This window comes from Pan paniscus, chromosome 7, assembly GCF_029289425.2.
Source record: "Pan paniscus chromosome 7, NHGRI_mPanPan1-v2.0_pri, whole genome shotgun sequence".
NCBI lineage: Eukaryota > Metazoa > Chordata > Mammalia > Primates > Hominidae > Pan > Pan paniscus.
Genome location: NC_073256.2, coordinates 162,045,526 through 162,064,511, shown reverse-complemented (window position 1 = coordinate 162,064,511; position 18,986 = coordinate 162,045,526). Strand labels below are relative to the sequence as shown.

The following is an 18,986-nucleotide window of genomic DNA, read 5'->3' as shown; positions in this document are numbered from 1 at the left end:
AGCTCCGCCTCCTGGGTTCACGCCATTCTCCTGCCTCAGCCTCCCGAGTAGCTGGGACTACAGGCGCCCGCCACCACACCCAGCTAATTTTGTTTTTGTATTTTTAGTAGAGATGGGGTTTCACCGTGTTAGCGAGGATGGTCTCTATCTGCTGACCTGGTGATCTGCCCGCCTCGGCCTCCCAAAGTGCTGGGATTACAGGCATGAGCCACTGCGCCCAGCCTAATTTTTTTATTTTTTATAGAAATAGGCTAATGCCATGTTGCCCAGGCTGGTCTGGAACTCCTGGCCTCAAGTGATCCTCCCACCTCGGCCTCCTAAAATGCTGGGATTATACGTGTGAGACACTGCACCTAGCCCAGCCCACTTTTAAATATTTTCAATTTTTAATTATGATTTCTGCTTCCCCCTCCTCGTCTTCATCTTCTTCCCTTTTTTTTTTTTTTTTTTTTCTGTCACCCAGGCTGCAGTACAGTGATACAATCTCAGCTTCCTTCACCTCCCGGGTTCAAGCAATTCTCATGCATCAGCCTCCTGAGTAGCTGGGATTACAGGGGGGTGCCACCATGCCTGGCTAATTTTTGTATTTTTAGTAGAGACGAGGTTTTGCCATGTTGGCCAGGCTGGTCTCAAACTCCTGGTCTCAAGTGATCTGCCTGCCTCAGCCTCCCAAAGTGCTGGGATTATAGGCATGAGCCACCACTCCCAGCCTAACTATGATTTATTCTTTGACTCATTTGTAATTTATAAATATCTTCATTTCCAAAACTACAGTTTATTTTTCATTTTCGTTCTTGATTGCCAACTTAAGGAAAGCATAATTTTTTTTTGAGACTTGCTTTGTGGGCTAATTCATAAATTTTTGTAAATGATTTTATGACTCCTTCAAAAGGATAATTTCTGTTTTCTTTTTGTTGTGCCCAGAGTTCTGCATATGTTAATTAAATGAAATCTATTATGTAAATCAAGTTTCATCCTTTTTTTATTTTTATTTTACTTTAAGTTCTAGGGTACATGTGCACAACGTGCAGGTTTGTTACATAGGTATACGTGTGCCATGTTGGTTTGCTGCACCCATTAACTTGTCATTTACATTAGGTATTTCTCCTAACGCTGTCCCTCCCCCAGCCCCCCACCCCCCAACAGGCCGTGGTGTGTGATGTTCCCCGCCCTGTGTCCAAGTGTTCTCATTGTTCATTTCCCACCTATGAATGAGAACATGCAGTGTTTGGTTTTCTATCCTTGTGATAGTTTGCTCAGAATGATGGTTTCCAGTTTCATCCATGTCCCTGCAAAGGACATGAACTCATCCTTTTTTATGGCTGCATAGTGTTCCATGGTGTATATGTGCCACATTTTCTTAATCCAGTCTATCATTCATTGTTGGACATTTGGGTTGGTTCCAAGTCTTTGCTATTGTGACTAGTGCTTCAATAAACACACATGTGCATGTGTCTTTTTTAGTAGCAAGATTTATAATCCTTTGGGTATATACTCAGTAATGGGATGGCTGGGTCAAATGGTATTTCTAGTTCTAAATCCTTGAGGAATCGCCACACTGACTTCCACAATGGTTGAACTAGTTTACAGTCCCACCAACAGTGTAAAAGTGTTCCTATTTCTCCACATCCTCTCCAGCACCCGTTGTTTCCTGACTTTTTAATGATCGCCATTCTAACTGGTGTGAGATGGTATCTCATTGTGGTTTTGATTTGCGTTTCTCTGATGGCCAGTGATGAGCATTTTTTCATGTGTCTGTTGGCTGCATAAATGTCTTCTTTTGAGAGGTGTCTGTTTATATCCTTTGCCCACTTTTTGATGGGGTTGTTTGTTTTTTTCTTGTAAATTTGTGTAAGTTCTTTGTAGATTCTGGACATTAGCCCTTTGTCAGATGGATAGATTGCAAAAATTTTCTCCCATTCTGTAGGTTGCCTGTTCACTCTGATGGTAGTTTCTTTTGCTGTGCAGAAGCTCTTTAGTTTAATTAGATCCCATTTATCTATTTTGGCTTTTGTTGCCATTGTTTTTGGTGTTTTAGTTATGATGTGCTTGCCCATGCCTGTGTCCTGAATGGTAATGCCTAGGTTTTCTTCTAGGGTTTTTATGGTTTTAGGTCTAACATGTAAGTCTTTAATCCATCTTGAATTAATTTTTGTATAAGGTGTAAGGAAGGGATCCAGTTTCAGCTTTCTACATATGGCTAGCCAGTTTTCCCAGCACCATTTATTAACTAGGGAATCCTTTCCCCATTTCTTGTTTTTGTCAGGTTTGTCAAAGATCAGATGGTTGTAGATGTGTGGTGTTATTTCCGAGGACTCTGTTCTGTTCCATTGATCTATAGCTCTGTTCTGGTACCAGTACCATGCTCTTTTGGTTACTGTAGCCTTGTAGTATAGTTTGAAGTCAGGTAGCATGATGCCTCCAGCTTTGTTCTTTTGGCTTAGGATTGTCTTGGCAATGCGGGCTCTTTTTTGGTTCCATCTGAACTTTAAAGTAATTTTTTCCAATTCTGTGAAGAAAGTCATTGGTAGCTTGATGGGGCATTGAATCTCTAAATAACCTTGGGCAGTATGGCCATTTTAATAATATTGATTCTTCCTATCCATGAGCATGGAATGTTCTTCCATTTGTTTGTGTCCTCTTATTTCGTTGTGCAGTGGTTTGTAGTTCTCCTTGAAGGGGTCCTTCACATCCCTTGTAAGTTGGATTCCTAGGTATTTTATTCTCTTTGTAGTAATTGTGAATGGGAGTTCACTCATGATTTGGCTGTCTGTTATTGGTGTATAGGAATGCTTGTGATTTTTGCACATTGATTTGTATTCTGAGACTTTGCTGAAGTTGCTTATCAGCTTAAGGAGATTTGGGGCTGAGACAGTGTGTTTTTCTAAATATACAATCATGTCATCTGCAAACAGGGACAATTTGACTTCCTCTTTTCCTAATTGAATACCCTTTATTTCTTTGTCTTGTCTGATTTCCGTGGCCAGAACTTCCAACACTATGTTGAATAGGAGTGGTGAGAGAGGGCATCCTTGTCTTGTGCCAGTTTTCAAAGGGAATGCTTCCAGTTTTTGCCCATTCAGTATGATATTGGCTGTGGGTTTGTCATTATTTATGGCTCTTATTATTTTGAGATACATCCCATCAATACCTAGTTTATTGAGAGTTTTTAGCATGAAGCACTGTCAAATTTTGTCAAAGGCCTTTTCTGCATCTATTGAGATAATCGTGGTTTTTGGGTTTTGTCGATTGTTCTGTTTATGTGATGGATTACATTTGTTGATTTGCGTATGTTGAACCAGCCTTGCATCCCAGGGATGAAGCCAACTTGATCGTGGTGGATAAGCTTTTTGATGGTGGTGGATTCGGTTTGCCAGTATTTTATTGAGGATTTTCGCATCGATGTTCACCAGGGATATTGGTATAAAATTCTCTTTTTTTTGTTGTGTCTCTGCCAGCCTTTGGTATCAGGATGATGGTGGCCTCATAAAATGAGTTAGGGAGGATTCCCTCTTTTTCTGTTGATTGGAATAGTTTCAGAAGGAATGGTACCAGCTCCTCTCTGTACCTCTAGTAGAATTCGGCTGTGAATCCGTCTGGTCCTGGACTTTTTTTGGTTGGTAGGCTATTAATTATTGCCTTAATTTCAGAGCCTGTTATTGGTCTGTTCAGAGATTCAACTTATTCCTGGTTTAGTCTTGGGAGGGTGTATGTGTCCAGGAATTTATCCATTTCTTCTAGATTTTCTATTTTATTTGTGTAGAGGTGTTTATAGTATTCTCTGATGGTAGTTTGTATTTCTGTGGGATCGGTGCTGATATCTCCTTTATCATTTTTTATTGCATATATTTGATTATTCTCTCTTTTCTTCTTTATTAGTCTTGCTAGCAGTGTACCAATTTTGTTGATCTTTTCAACCTATTTTTTTTCTACCTGCTGTCTCCATTCTGAGAGTTAAAGTCTCCTCCTAGAATAGCAGAATTTGTTCATTTCTCCTTTAAAATCTGTCAATTTCCACTTCTTATATATTGAAGCAATGAGTTGGTCACTCGTAAGTTTAGAATCGTTTTCCTGCTAGACTTTTCCTATTGTCGTTGCGTCTAATCCTCTTTACCCCTCACAGTCTTCTTGCCTTGAAGTCAACTTTTAGAGTTTGTGGTGCCATTGTTTCTCTTTGGTTAGAATTTGCCTCCTTTTTCCATCCAGTCTATTTCTTGTAAATGATGTATAGCTGTTTGGTTTATTTTTAAATCTAGTCCAAACACCCGTCTTTTGTTTGGCAGGATTGTTCCAGTCATTGACGAGATTGCTGATGCAACAAGAGGATTTAGTTCATCATCTCACATTCTGCTCGGCTTATAAGCTTTTGTTTGTTTGTTTCTTTGTTTGTTTGTTTTTGAGACAGAATTTCACTCTTGTCACCCAGGCTGGGGTGCAATGGCGCGATCTCAGCTCACTGCAACCTCTGCCTCCCAGGGTCAAGTAATTCTCCTGCCTCAGCCTCCTGAGTAGCTGGGATTACAGGCATGAGCCACCACGCCTGGTTAATTTTTGTATTTTTAGTAGAGACGGGGTTTTACCATGTTGGCCAGGCTGGCCTCGAACTCTTGACCTCAAGTGATCTGCCTGCCCCAGCTTCCCAAAGTGCTGGGATTACAGGCCTGAGCCACCGCGCCCAGCCTCAGCATATACGCTTTTCTGTTGCCCTCTCTGTCCTCATTTTCCCCACACCCACTACTCTGTGTGTTTTTGTTAACATTTGGATGGATGTCTTCCTGCCCTTGTTCTGATGTTTCTGTCTCTTCAAGTGTGTCAACTTTATGGAAGGAAAATTGAAAGGCAATAAACCACACACATTTAAAGCATACATTTTGATAAGTCTTGATGTATGTACACACCCATGACCATCACCACAATTAGGGTAGTGCACTTTCCACTGGTGCCAGAAGTCTCCTTGCCCTCCTGTTCCCCTCCCACCTGTCTCCGCACAATCCCCCACATTCCTAAGGAACCATTCGTCTACCTGCTTCACTATAGATTAATTTGTGTTTTGTAGAATTTTACATAAAAGGACTCAAGCAGTATGCACTCTTTTTTGTCTGTCATCTTTCACTCCATGTAATTGTTTTGACATGTTGTTACATGTATCCATAGTTTATTCCTTTTTCACTGCTTAGTAGTATACCATTGTATGGATGTACCACCTTCTGTTGGGCATTTGGGTTGTTTGCAGGTTTGGGCTATTACAAATAAAACTGTTATGAACATTCATGTACAAGTCTTTGTTTGGACATACATTTTTATTTCTCTCAGAAAATACCCAGGAGTATTTTGAGGCTCTGTAGTTAGGTACATAAACATTTAGGATTATGTGCTCCTGACGAATCAGTCCCTTCATCATTGACCCTCTTTGTTCCTAGAAATATTCTTTGCTCCAAAATCTACTTACATTAATATTGGCACTCCAATATGAATTTGATTCATGTTAGCATGGTATCTCTCTTTTCAACCTTTTACTTTTTACCTATTCTTTTGTCTTTATTGTGAGTTTTCCTGTAGGCATCATATTATTAGGTCACATGTTTTTATTCAGTCTGAACATCTCTGCCTGTTTATGGGGGGATTAGACCATTAACACAGTGTGATGATTTATATGGTTAGGCTTAGGCTTAAATCTGTCGTCTCGCTGTTTGATTTGTTGTCTTTTTTGTTCTCAATCCCTTTTTCCTTTTTTTTCCTTCTGCACTAATTAGCATTTTTAAATTCACCTTTATCTCCTTTTGTTGGATTCTTAATTATGGCTCTTTGCTACTTTTTAGTGATTGTTTTAGGGTTTATGTATTATATTAACTTACCATAGTTGACTTTCAAATGATATTATCCTGCTTCGTAAATGGTGTAAGAACCTAACAGCATTTATTAGGCTCCATTTCTCTCTAATTTTGTCCTGTTGCTGTCAAGTATGTTACTTTTCTACATGTTATCAATGTCTGAATACATTGTTATCATTTGTACTTTAAACAGTCAGTTATCATTTAAAGAGATTTTAATACTAAGCAAACATTTCTACATCAGCCCACACAGTTCCTGTTTCCTGTGCTCTTGATTGCTTGTGTAGATCCAGATTTGTGTCCATCTGGTGGCATTTCTTTCTGCTTCAAGGACTTCATGTAACATTTACTGAAGTGCAAGTCTGCTGGTAATGACTTCTTTTAGCTTTTGTGTTTTTGAAAAAGTCTTCCATCTTTTTTTTTTTTTTTTTTTTTTGAGACAGAGTCTCACTCTGTCACCCAGGCTGGAGTGCAGTGGTGTGATCTTGGCTCACTGCAACCTCCACCTGCCAGGTTCATGTGATTCTGCCTTAGCCTCCCAAGTAGCTGGGACTACAGGCGTGCGCCACCACACCCAGCTAATTTTTGTATTTTTTTGGCAAAGACGAGAATTCACCATGTTGGCCAGGCTGATCTCGAACTCCTGACCTCAGGTGATCTGCCCACCTCAGCCTCCCAAGGTGCTGGGATTACAGGCATCAGCCTGTAGGGTCCAGCCCCACAGGGTCGGTGGGTTTTCTCCCCATGTGCGGAGACAAGAGATTGTAGAAATAAAGACACAAGACAAAGAGATAAAAGAAAAGACAGCTGGGCCCAGGGGACCACTACCACCAAGACACGGAGACCGGTAGTGGCCCTGAATGGCAGGCTGCGCTGATATTTATTGGATACAAGACAAAGGGGCAGGATAAGGAGAGTGAGCCATCTCCAATGATAGGTAAGGCCACGTGGGTCACGTGTCCACTGGACAGGAGCCCTTCCCTGCCTGGCAGCCGAGGCAGAGAGAGAGGAGAGAGAGAGAGAGAAACAACTTATGCCATTATTTCTGCATGTCAGAGACTTTTAGTACTTTCACTAATTTTCTACTGCTATCTAGAAGGCAGAGCCAGGTGTACAGGATGGAACATGAAGGCGGACTAGGAGTGTGACCGCTGAAGCACAGCATCACAGGGAGACGGTTAGGCCTCCGGATAACTCGGGTGGGCCTGACTAATGTCAGGCCCTCCACAAGAGGTGGAGGAGTAGAGTCTTCTCTAAACTCCCCCGGGGAAAGGGAGACTCCCTTTCCCGGTCCGCTAAGTAGCGGGTATTTTTCCTTGACACTGATGCTACCGCTAGACCAAGGTCCACTTGGCAACGGGCATCTTCCCAGACGCTGGCGTTACTGCTAGACCAGGAAGCCCTCTGGTGGCCCTGTCTGGGCATAACAGAAGGCTCGCACTCTTGTCTTCTGGTCACTCCTCACTATGTCCCCTCAGCTCCTATCTCTGTATGGCCTGGTTTTTCCTAGGCTATGATTATAGAGCGAGGATTATTATAATATTGGAATAAAGAGTAATTGCTACAAACTAATGATTAATGATATTCATATATAATCATATCTAAGATCTATATCTGGTATAACTATTCTTATTTTATATATTTTATCATACTGGAACAGCTCGTGCCCTTGGTCTCTTGCCTCAGCACCTGGGTGGCTTGCCGCCCACATCAGCCACCACGCCTGGCCTCATTTTCATTTTTGAAAGCTACTTTTGCTGGGTGTAGGTTAAGATTTATTCCTTTTTACCACTTCATTGTCTTCTGGCTTGCATCATTTCTAACAAGAAATCAGCTGTCATTCTTTGTATTTCTTTACATAATGTGTCTTTTAACTCTAGCTCCTTTATTTCTTTTTTCGAGATGGAGTCTCACTATGTCACCCAGGCTGGAGTGCAGTGGCACGATCTCGGCTCACTGCAACCTCCACCTCCTGGCTTCCAGCAATTCTCCTGCCCCAGTCTCCCAAGTATCTGGGATTACAGGCACACACCACCATGCCCAGCTAATTTTGTATTTTTAGTAGAGCCGGCATTTCACCATGTTGGCCAGGCTGGCCTTGAACTCCTGACCTCAAGTGATCTGCCCACCTTGGCCTCCCAAAGTGCCGGGATTACAGGCATGAGCTACCATACCCAGCCAATTTCATTCTATTTTTTTGAGGCAGGGTCTGGCTCTTTCACCCAGGCCGGAGTGGAATGGTGTGATCTCTGCTCATTGCACACTTTGCCTCCCAATCTCAAACCGTCCTCCCACCTCAGCACCTGGGACCACAGGTGCACACCACCACACCCAGCTTATTTTTGTATTTTTGGTAGAGATGGGGTTTTACCATGTTGCCCAGGGTGGTCTCAAACTCTTGGACTCAAGCGATCCACCTGCCTCGGCCCCCAAAGCACTGGATTTGCAGGAGTGAGCCACCACACCTGGCTCTAGCTCCTTTATTTTCTCTATTTTGCTCATTTTAAGCAATTTGATTAAGATAGGGGTTTATGTCATTTTCTTCGTGTTCCTTGTGCTGGGGTTCGTGTAGCTTCTTGGACCTCTCAGTTTATGGTCTTCATCACGTTTGAGAAATTTTCAGTCATTTTTTCTCCCAAAACAAAACTTTTTTTGTTGTTGAGACAGGGTCTCGCTCTGTAGCCCAGGCTGAAGTGCAATGGCGCAATCACAGATGATGGCAGCGTCAACCTCCTGGGCTCAAGCGATCCTCCCACCTCTGCTTCCTGAGTAGCTGGGACCACAAGCTTGCTGACTTCCGTACCCAGCCATTTTTTTTTTTTTTTTTTGTAGAGTTGGGGTCTCTCTGTTTTTCCCAGGCTGGTCTCAAACTCCTGGGCTCAAGCGATCCTCCCGCCTCAGCCTCCCATAGTGCGACAAGTGTGAGCCACTGTGCCTGGCCTTTTCCTTAGACTGTGTTTGTGCTCACACCCCCACCCAGCACTGCAGTTATGTGTCAGGTCACTTGAAGTCATCCTGCAGCTCTCTGACTCTGTGGGATGATTTCCATTTTCTTTTCTTTTGTTTTTTAAGATGGAATCTCGCTCTGTCGCCCAGGCTGGAGTGCAGTGGCGCAATCTCAGCTCACTGCACCTCTACCTCCTGGGTTCAAGCAATTCTCCTGCCTCAGCCTCCCGAGTGGCTGGGACTACAGACACCTGCCACCGCGCCTGGCTAATTTTTGTATTTTTAGTAGAGACGGGGTTTCGCCACATTGCCCAGTCTGGCCTTGAACTCCTGACCTCAAGTGATCCACCCACCTTGACCTCCCACCATGCTGGAATTATGGGCATGAACCACTGCACTCAGTCCCACTTTCTCTTTTTTCTTTATTTTTCCTCTTTGTTTTTTTGTAGCTTTAATTTTGGATCATTTCTGTTGTTGTGCTTTCAAATTCACGAAGCATTTTTTCTTTCTAGTGGTGGGTTTGGTTTTGTTTGGTTTTGAGGCAAGGCCTTGCCGTTGCCCAGGCTGGAGTGCAGTGATGCAGGCTCGGCTCACTGCAGCCTCAACCTCCTGGCCCAGACAGCCCTCTCAGCCTCCCAGGTAGCTGAGACTACAGGCACACATTACCACACCTGGCTAATTTATATGTATATAATTTTTTTTTGAGATGGAATTCACTCTTGTTGCCCAGGCTGGAGTGCAATGGCGCAATCTCGGCTCACGGCAACCTCTGCCTCCCGGGTTCAAGTGATTCTCCTGTCTCAGCCTCCCAAGTAGCTAGGATTACATGCACATGCTTCCACGCCTGGCTAATTTTTGTGTGTTTTAGAAGAGACAGGGCTTCATCATATTGGTCAGGTTGGTCTCGAACTCCTGACCTCAGATGATTCGCCCCCGTCTTGGCCTCCCAAAGTGCTGGGATTACAGGCTGAGTCACCATGCCTGGCCTTTTTTTTTTTTTTTTAGAGATCTCACTATGTTGCCCAGGCTGGTCTCAGACTCCTGGCCTCAAGTGGTCCTCCTGCCTCAGCCTCTCAAAGTGCTAGGATTATAGGCGTGAGTCTCCATGCCCAGCCCCAGTGTATTTTTCATCTCAGACATCATAATGCTTATCTCTAGAACTTTGATTGGGTTCTTTTTTGTATATTCTGCGTCTCTACTTAACATGTTCAGTCATTTCTCTAGCTTTTTGAACATATGGAATACAACTTTAGTAACTTTTAATGTCTTTCTCAACTACTTTCATTTGTGTCAGTTTGGGGTTAGGTTCAACTGATTGAGTTTTCTTGTAATAGTTCCCTTTTTTTCCCCTTCTCCAAGTTATTGGTAGAGATTCAGTGCATTCTGAGGAGCAAGAACTTACATCTTGTGAGCAAAAGTTGTTGATACGTGAGGGGAAGCCATCCCAACAGGGGAAGCACCAAGTGGCACGTCCCGAGAAGGAAGAGCATTTGGTGTGCTCAGGGGACAACGGGGGCCAGTGCTGCTGCTCAGAGAAACCAAAAGGAGTTGGCATTCCTGACTATCAGAAGCAATTGCAGATGTTCATCTCTTGTTATTTGTGATGACATTTTACATGCTTCATCTGCAAAAATGTCTTTTTACACAGAGAGCTACTGCCAAATACTGGTGTCAGTCCATGAGCATATGATTTGGAAGGCATTTATCAAATTCTGCTGGATCTATATTTTGAGCTCAGAAAATATATCTGCTGCAAATTTGTGTGGGAATGGAAATCTCACTTTCTGTTTTAATTTTAGACACCATGGGAAGTAGATAAAGCAGCTTGACATTACTTATGATTCAGACATTAGTTGTCATCGAAATAACTTTACTGCAATATAAGTTTCACACATATGCACTGTTTGCTTTGTAATGTTAGGTTGAATTCATTAAGAAATGTTGTCAAGTCTACAACAAAAATTAATTTCCAAAGTCATTAATTGTGCACTTATTTATTTATTTATTTTATTATTATTTTTTTTAGATACAAGGTCTCGCTGTTACCCATGCTAGAATGCAGTGGTGTGATCACAGCTCACTGCAGCCTTGAACTCCTGGGCTCCAGGGATTCTCCTCCAGAGCAGCTAGGACTATAGGCATATGCCACTGTGCCCAGCTAATTTTCTTTTATTATTATTATTTTTTTTTTTTTGTAGAGATAAGGTCTCACTATCTTGCCAGGCTGGTCTTGAACTCCTCGTCTCAAGTGATCCTCCTAACTCAGCCCCCTAAAGCATTGGGATTTTAGGGCTGAGCCCTAAAATTTTAGGGTGCCAAGCCCTTTTCAGTGTTTAATAGTGGTTGAGGGAGGTTTTTCTCATGCAGAGACTTTTAGTCTTGGCCCAGAGTTTTCTAAAAAATGACAATAAAACTTTGCCACTGCTAAGCTGCTGAACTTTGTGTGGTCGGAAAGTGACAATATTTATCATTGATTTCTGACAAAAATTCATGGAACTAATGATGGCTGAGTCATGAGAGTGCATGAAGTTCGTGTTGATGCCACTGTTTCAGTAACTCCTAATAGATTCAAATACTTTTCACAAAGTAGCTGCTAATGAATAACACAATAAACATAGGCTTATATTTTCACATTATCTTCAGTTTTCATAAGCTTTGTAAGTTTGTCTAAGTAAGCCTTTTCTGATCCACATATATTCTTAGCATGATCAGTTGTAGTTCATCTTAGTAGATTCCACTTCAGGTCATACAAAATTAGTATTTTCACAACTTATTTGAAAATACTGTGTGTTCTAGTTGTTCCACATAGAGCAAGTGATAGAGGCTAATTCTTTGGTCACTTCAAGCTCAATATTGACTCCTTCAAACATAGCAGAACCAGTAACGTCTGTCAGCTCATCAACAGCCAAGGAAACCACTGGGGTCCAATGGAAACCACTGGGGTCCGATGGAAACCACTGGGGTCTGATGGAAACCACTGGGGTCTGATGGAAACCACTGGAGTCCGATGGAAACCACTGGAGTGAGTCCGATGGAAACCACTGGAGTGTGATGGAAACCACTGGAGTGTGATGGAAACCACTGGGGTCTGATGGAAACCACTAGAGTGAGTCCGATGGAAACCACTGGAGTGTGATGGAAACCACTGGAGTGTGATGGAAACCACTGGGGTCTGATGGAAACCACTGGAGTCCGATGGAAACCACTGGAGTCCGATGGAAACCACTGGAGTGTGATGGAAACCACTGGAGTCCGATGGAAACCACTGGAGTGTGATGGAAACCACTGGAGTCCGATGGAAACCACTGGAGTCCGATGGAAACCACTGGAGTCCGATGGAAACCACTGGAGTGAGTCCGATGGAAACCACTGGAGTGCGATGGAAACCACTGGAGTCTGATGGAAACCACTGAAGTGTGATGGAAACCACTGGGGTCCGATGGAAACCACTGGAGTCCGATGGAAACCACTGGAGTGTGATGGAAACCACTGGAGTGAGTCCGACGGAAACCACTGGAGTGAGTCCGATGGAAACCACTGGAGTGTGATGGAAACCACTGGGGTGGGATGGAAACCACTGGAGTCCGATGGAAACCACTGGAGTCCGATGGAAACCACTGGAGTGTGATGGAAACCACTGGAGTGAGTCTGATGGAAACCACTGGAGTGAGTCTGATGGAAACCACTGGAGCACGATGGAAACCACTGGGGTGTGATGGAAAGCACTGGGGTCCGATGGAAACTACTGGAGTCCAATGGAAACCACTGGAGTGAGTCCGATGGAAACCACTGGAGTCTGATGGAAACCACTGGAGTCTGATGGAAACCACTGGAGTCTGATGGAAACCACTGGAGTGAGTCGGATGGAAACCACTGGAGTGTGATGGAAACCACTGGAGTGAGTCCGATGGAAACCACTGGAGTGTGATGGAAACCACTGGAGTGAGTCTGATGGAAACCACTGGAGTGAGTCTGATGGAAACCACTGGAGCACGATGGAAACCACTGGGGTGTGATGGAAAGCACTGGGGCGGGATGGAAACCACTGGGGTGCGATGGAAACCGCTGGGGTGCGATGGAAACCACTGGAGTGAGTCCGATGGAAACCACTGGAGTGCAGTGGAAACCACTGGGGTCCTAGGGCTGTTGTGTTGCTCTCACTGTCCTCAACTCCTCAAGCAGCTGCTCTTGCCAAAAGGCTAATAGTCTTAAGCAAGTTTATCATCTCTCGACACAGTTTTAGATGCCATAATCAACACAATGTAATTAACTTCCCATCAGTGAACAGTTTTCCTTGCTTGGCTAACAAGTGAGCCACGTTAGAACATACGTTAGTGTAAGGGTCATTTTTATTTTTGTAAAGTAATTCTGCCGTGATGAAATACTCCACTTGAGAGTTTCTGTTTCTGTTTAAAATGTTTCTGACAGTTGTGTAAGTTGAGTCTGTTGTGATGAGTACTTGCTCTAGTAGTGCTGACGTCATGTTCCTTTAGCACAGCCATAGCATCACTGCCTCGGGAACATGATACTCATCTAACTCAGTAACAGAGTAACCCACGCGCCGCTGGTCCTCGAGAGCATAACATTGAAGGCCCGCTTGCAGGACCCCAGTCATCTTTTGGTGACGAGTCAGAAACGGCAGGAGGGTTAGATACAGATACAGCAATCTTATAGATGTCTTTGCCTATGTGGTTTTCCATCTCAGCATATTCCATATTTCTAGCTTTTTGTTCTGTACCATAATTATGTGTTTGAAGATATTGACCACCAGCCAACTTTAACGTATGCCATTTGTTTTTTTGTTTTGTTTTGTTTTTTTGAGACGGAGTCTCGTTTTGTTGCCCAGGCTGGAGTGCAATGGCAAGATCCCAGCTCACTGCAACCTCTGCCTCTTGGGTTCAAGCGATTCTCCTGCCTCAGCCTCCCAAGTAGCTGGGATTATAGGCACGCACCACCACACCCGGCTACTTATTGTATTTTTAGTAGAGACGGGGTTTCACCATGTTGGCCAGGCTGATCTCGAACTCCTGACCTCAAGTGATCCACCCACCTTGGCCTCCCAAAGTGTTGGAATTACAGGCGTGAGTCACCGTGCCCGGCAAGTTTGCCATTTGTTTATACAACTGATTTTAAAACATTTTTTAAATGACCTTTTTATTTGAGAAGCAATGTACATTAGTCATAGAAGATATGTATAATTACATAAAAGAAAATAAACACTTGTAATAGATATTAGTGCTGTCTACCACAGGCCAAGCACACAAAATTCAAAGTGCTCCATAATCTGGAACGTTTTGAGTGTCAACGTGATGCCACAAGTGGAAACTTCCACGTCTGACCTCAGGTGATAGGTTGCCATGAAAACACAGTCAAAACTTTGTTTCATGCATAGAATTATTAAACATATTCTATAAAATTGCCTCCAGGCTATGTGGATAAGGTATATGTGAAACATAAATGAATTTTGTATTTAGACTTGGGTCCTACTCCCAAGATACCTCATTATGTATATGTATATGTAGATATTCCAAAATCCTACAAAATCCAAAATCCAAAACTCTTCCGATCCCAAGCATTTTAGATAAGGGATCACCAGCTTGCCTTAATTTTCTGGCATATATCCTTGAGGTTTTTAAAATATTTTACCACAACCGTATTTCAGCAGCCATGTCGTATTTCTCAGTAGGAGCAATGTGCCCACTTAGTCCCTGTCCTCAGACACACGACTGGTCTCCAGCCTACTTGCTGTGTACAGAAATTTTAATCCCTGTCTCATGAATTATTTTATATATTTGGGTCAATACTTGGGCTTTCTGTTGCATTCCAGAATCCGTCCATCTACTAGTACTACACTGCTTTAATTATGTAGCTTTTTTTTTTTTTTTTTTTTTTGGAGACAAAGTCACTCTGTCACCCGGGCTGGAGTGCAGTAGCACGATCTCGGCTCACTGCAAGCTCTGCCTCCCAGGTTCAAACAATTCTCCTGATACTGTGACCACAGGCATGTGTCACCCTTCCGGCTAGTTTTTGTTTTTTTGTTTTTTGTTTTGAGACAGAGTCTCGCTCTGTCGCCCAGGCTGGAGTGTAGTGGTGCAATCTTGGCTCACTGTAAGCTCTGCCCCCCGGGTTCACGCCATTCTCCTGCCTCAGCCTCCCGAGTGGCTGGGACTACAGGTGCCCACCACCACACCTGGCTAATTTTTTATATTTTTAATAGAGACACGGTTTCACCATATTGGCCAGGCTGGTCTCAAACTCTTGACCTTGTGATCCACCCACCTTGGCCTCCCAAAGTGCTGGGATTACAGTGTAAGCTACCGTGCCCAGCCCTAGTTTTTGTATTTTTAGTAGAAACGAGGTTTTGCTATGTTGGCCAGGCTGGTCTCGAACTCCTGACCTCAAGTGATCCACCCGCCTCAGCCTCCCAAAGTGCTGGGATTACAGGCATGAGCCACCGTGCCCAGCCTAATTATGTAGCTTTATATTACTGTTTATATCATCCTTTCTGGATTACTTCTCAGCTATTTTTATATGGGGCTTTTTGCAGGGAGCAGAGTAGGGGGTGAACATACTGAACATTCTTAAGTTCTGAAAGTACTCCCGCTGAACATTTTTCTTTAGCTCCCTACTGTTGCCACTGAATGAAATTATTACTAGAATTCCATGGCCAGGTGCGGTGACTCACACCTGTAATGCCAGCACTTTGGGAGGCCAAGGCAGGTGGATCACCTGATGTCAGGAGTTCGAGACTAGCCTGACCAACATGGCAAAACCCCGTCTCTAATAAAAATACAAAAATTAGCCAGGCGTGGTGGCAGGTGCCTATAGTCCCAGCTACTTGGGAGGCTGAGGCAGGAGAATTGCTTGAACCTGGGAGATAGAGGTTGCAGTGAGCTGAAATCAAGATCACACCACTGCATTCAAGCCAGGGTGAGAGAGAGAGACTCCATCCCCCAGCCAAAAAAAAAAAAAAAAAAAAAAAGACATTAAACATATTAACTAATTTAGAAAGAAGTCATATCTTTATATTTATTGAATTTTCTCATCCGGGAGTGTGTGTTTCTCTGTTATGTATTCAAGTCTTCTTTTATATGTCTCAACAAGACTTTACAGTTTTATTCATATTGATACAGCACATTCCTCACTAACCTGTGCCTAGTATTTTGTTGTTACTGTTGCTTTACTAAAGGTGAGCTTGGTTTCCAGCCAGTCACCACCACACAGCACAGCCTCTGATGGCAGGTGGTACGTAAGTGAGATCTCTCCGCACTGCTGGTAGTTTCTCATTCGATTGTTTTAATTTCTCTAGGCTGACAATTGATGATCATTTTTATGTCTTCCTTTCAAATATTTGAATCTTTTGTGGTTTTTTTTCTTGTCCAGTTGCATTGCCTAGCACTTCCAAAAACTGTATTAAACAATGGTGGTAAGGATAAATAATTCTTGCCCTGACTTTCATGGGTATGCTTTCAGCCTTTTGCCACTGAATACTACGAAGGTTCAGCCTTTTGCCTCTGAATACTATGAAGGTTCAGCCTTGGCCTCTGAATACTATGAAGGTTCAGGCTTCTGCCTCTGAATACTATGAAGGTTCAGCCTTTTGCCTCTGAATACTATGAAGGTTCAGGCTTTTGCCACTGAATACTATGAAGGCCTTGAGTTTAATTTGGATATTCTTAATCAGATTAAGTAAATTTTCTTCTACTTCTGGACTACTGAGAGTTGTTTTAAATCATCAATACTTACCGGTTTGATGACATACCTGTGAATATCTGTCGGGATAATCGCCTGCCCAGCCATTCATTTCACAGGTATTTGTGATGTTCCAGGCCCTGACCTTCAGCAGTCACAGTCCTCAAGGGTATTTCTTTTTTTTTTTTTTTTTTTTTAGACGGAGTCTTGCTCTGTCACCCAGGCGGGAGTGCAGTGGCGCAATCTCGGCTCACTGCAAGCTCCGCCTCCCGGGTTCACGCCATTCTCCTGCCTCAGCCTCCCAAGTAGCTGGGACTACAGGAGCCCGCCACCACGCCCGGCTAATTTTTTGTATTTTTAGTAGAGACGGGGTTTCACCGTGTTAGCCAGGATGGTCTCGATCTCCTGACCTGGTGATCCGCCCGCCTCAGCCTCCCCCAGTGCTGGGATTCCAGGCGTGAGCCACCGTGCCTGGCCTCCAAGTCTATTTCTAGCCATGCTTCCTTCCCAGGTCATCTTTCTATGTCTGGCTGAAGCTGTGATTCTCAGTAACCCCATCTCTATGCCCTTAGAACAGTAGCTCCAGCTCCAATGGTTCAAGCTTCTGAAATCCAGGTGTCCCAGCCACCCCCTGGCCTCTGGATGGGCCACAGTGGTGTGTACCTGCTGGAAGGAGGTGGACTCAGGGCAGAAGGTTAAGAATACAGCCTGTGGGCAGGAGCCAGGTTATTTCCAGGAAATTGAGGTGGCAGTGCCACATTCTTAAGTCAGGGAGCAGCTGGTTATGGTAAACGATTGCACTTATATTCATATTTCTTTCATTTTACTGTGTTTCAGCTCTTCACCACCAGGAGTGTTCCTTGAGAAGGACTATGAGATTTACCGGGATTACAGTGCAGACGGCCAGCTTCTTCACTACAGGTAGAACCCATCTCTCAGGCGTGGCCATTTGCTGATGGAGGGCGGCTTCCTCAGTGAGCCAGGCTAACTGCAAGTGGGAGGTGCCTGGCGCGTAGCAGCAACACCACAGACCCAGAGCTGGAAAGGCCGTGGAGGCCACAGGGCCAGGGGCCCCTTAGAGCTGCCCCAGGCCCATTGGCAGCCCCTGTCTAGGAACTTTGTCTCTGCCTGGCTTAGGCAGCCTGGAGCCTGCGGTGCTTCCCTCAGCCCCTGGTGGAGCAGCAGAGTGCTGGAGGGTCCTCAGTTAGGTCCACCCCTGGCATCTCAGGCCACACGTGCCAAAGCACTTGCCAGGCCCGTCTGGAAGGTTGGTGCTAATCACAGCGGAGGGGTGGGCTTTGGCTTCCAGTAGCCCTGGGTCAGCCTCACAGACTGCTGGAAGGTTCTGGAGACCACCCTCAAGACCCTACTGCCTTCACGCTGGGCGGGCAGGGCGCTCCCTCCACCTCCCAGGATATGCAGGCAGAGGCAGGCACCTGGATTTCTCCTCCTTGGCCAGGTGGTGACCAGTTTGCTGTGGGAGATGCAGGGCCAGGGCCAGCTGCTGTTTCTGTAGGGGGGTGGGTGTCTGCAGCACGGGCCACCCAGGGGCACTGTGGTGTCGGGGAGGAACTGGAGGACCCGAGGGGGCTCTGGCGTTCTGCACAGACGATTGAACAGCTGGAGCTTGGAAGTGGTAACGGTTTGTTTCTTACATTCATATTTGTTGAACATTAGCATCGTGGCAAGGAATTAGAGCCTGCCCTGGTCCCAGCAGTGTGGCTGTTTGATAGAGGACGGTTTTATAGCCTTCCCGAGCTTCCGTTTCCTCATCAGTGGGATGGATCTGGGCAGCTGACTCAGTGGTCCCTGCAGAGTGACAGAGCTCGTAGTGGAAGGGCCACCCCCACTGTGGCAGATCAGGTCCTGGCTCTGGTCACCAGCCTTGGGGCTTCCTGCGGACCCAGCATGTGCTTAGTGGACCAACGCGACTGCATCCTTCGTGGTGGACGTGCCCACCTGGTCTTTGTTTGCCAAGCACTGCCTCAGCTCTGCCATCCCCAGGATGCCATTCTCCCCCAGGATCAAGGGCCCGACTCACTGGCAGTATCCCTGAGTTCATCTGTGGCACCCACAGAGCTTTCAGGGAAGCCAGTGTCCCAGGTGAGGTGAGGAGGACCTTCTGGCCTCTCTGGGGATGTCAGGAGTAGGGGGTGGGTCGCTGAGCTAAGCCCGCCCCAGCGTCCTGCCCCTCACACCTACCAGGCCACTCTGGTGGCTCGGCCTCCTTCAGCCCCATGGAGCCGCCTCTGGCCCCACGAGCTGACACACCAGGTCCTGGTCTCCATGAAGGTCCAAGGATCCTCCTGGAGGTCCGCAGCCCCCACAACCCTCCACTGGCTGCACTTCCTGTGGCCTCTGCCTCTGTTGTGCCTTTGGCTCCTCTCAGAGGCTGGCACCTTTCACCTGGCTGACGATTCAGCCTGCTGAAGATCCCTGTTCAGACCACGAGTACATCCATGTGCTGGCCAGGCCCCCCCGACACAGGGCCAGCAGCTGCACCTCTGGGCCGTAAAC

General features: G+C 45.0%; 1 protein-coding gene across 5 annotated transcripts in view; it reads left to right on the top strand.

The window, feature by feature from the left end:
• ARHGAP39 (Rho GTPase activating protein 39) overlaps positions 1–18,986 on the top strand; it is a 150,004-nt gene that overhangs the window by 106,840 nt on the left and 24,178 nt on the right. For all 5 annotated transcript variants that reach the window (XM_034966940.4, XM_034966942.4, XM_034966941.3 and 2 more), the window contains one exon: positions 17,307–17,390. In XM_034966940.4, the coding sequence (XP_034822831.1) occupies positions 17,307–17,390 (84 nt within the window). The remainder of the gene's footprint in view (positions 1–17,306; positions 17,391–18,986) is intronic.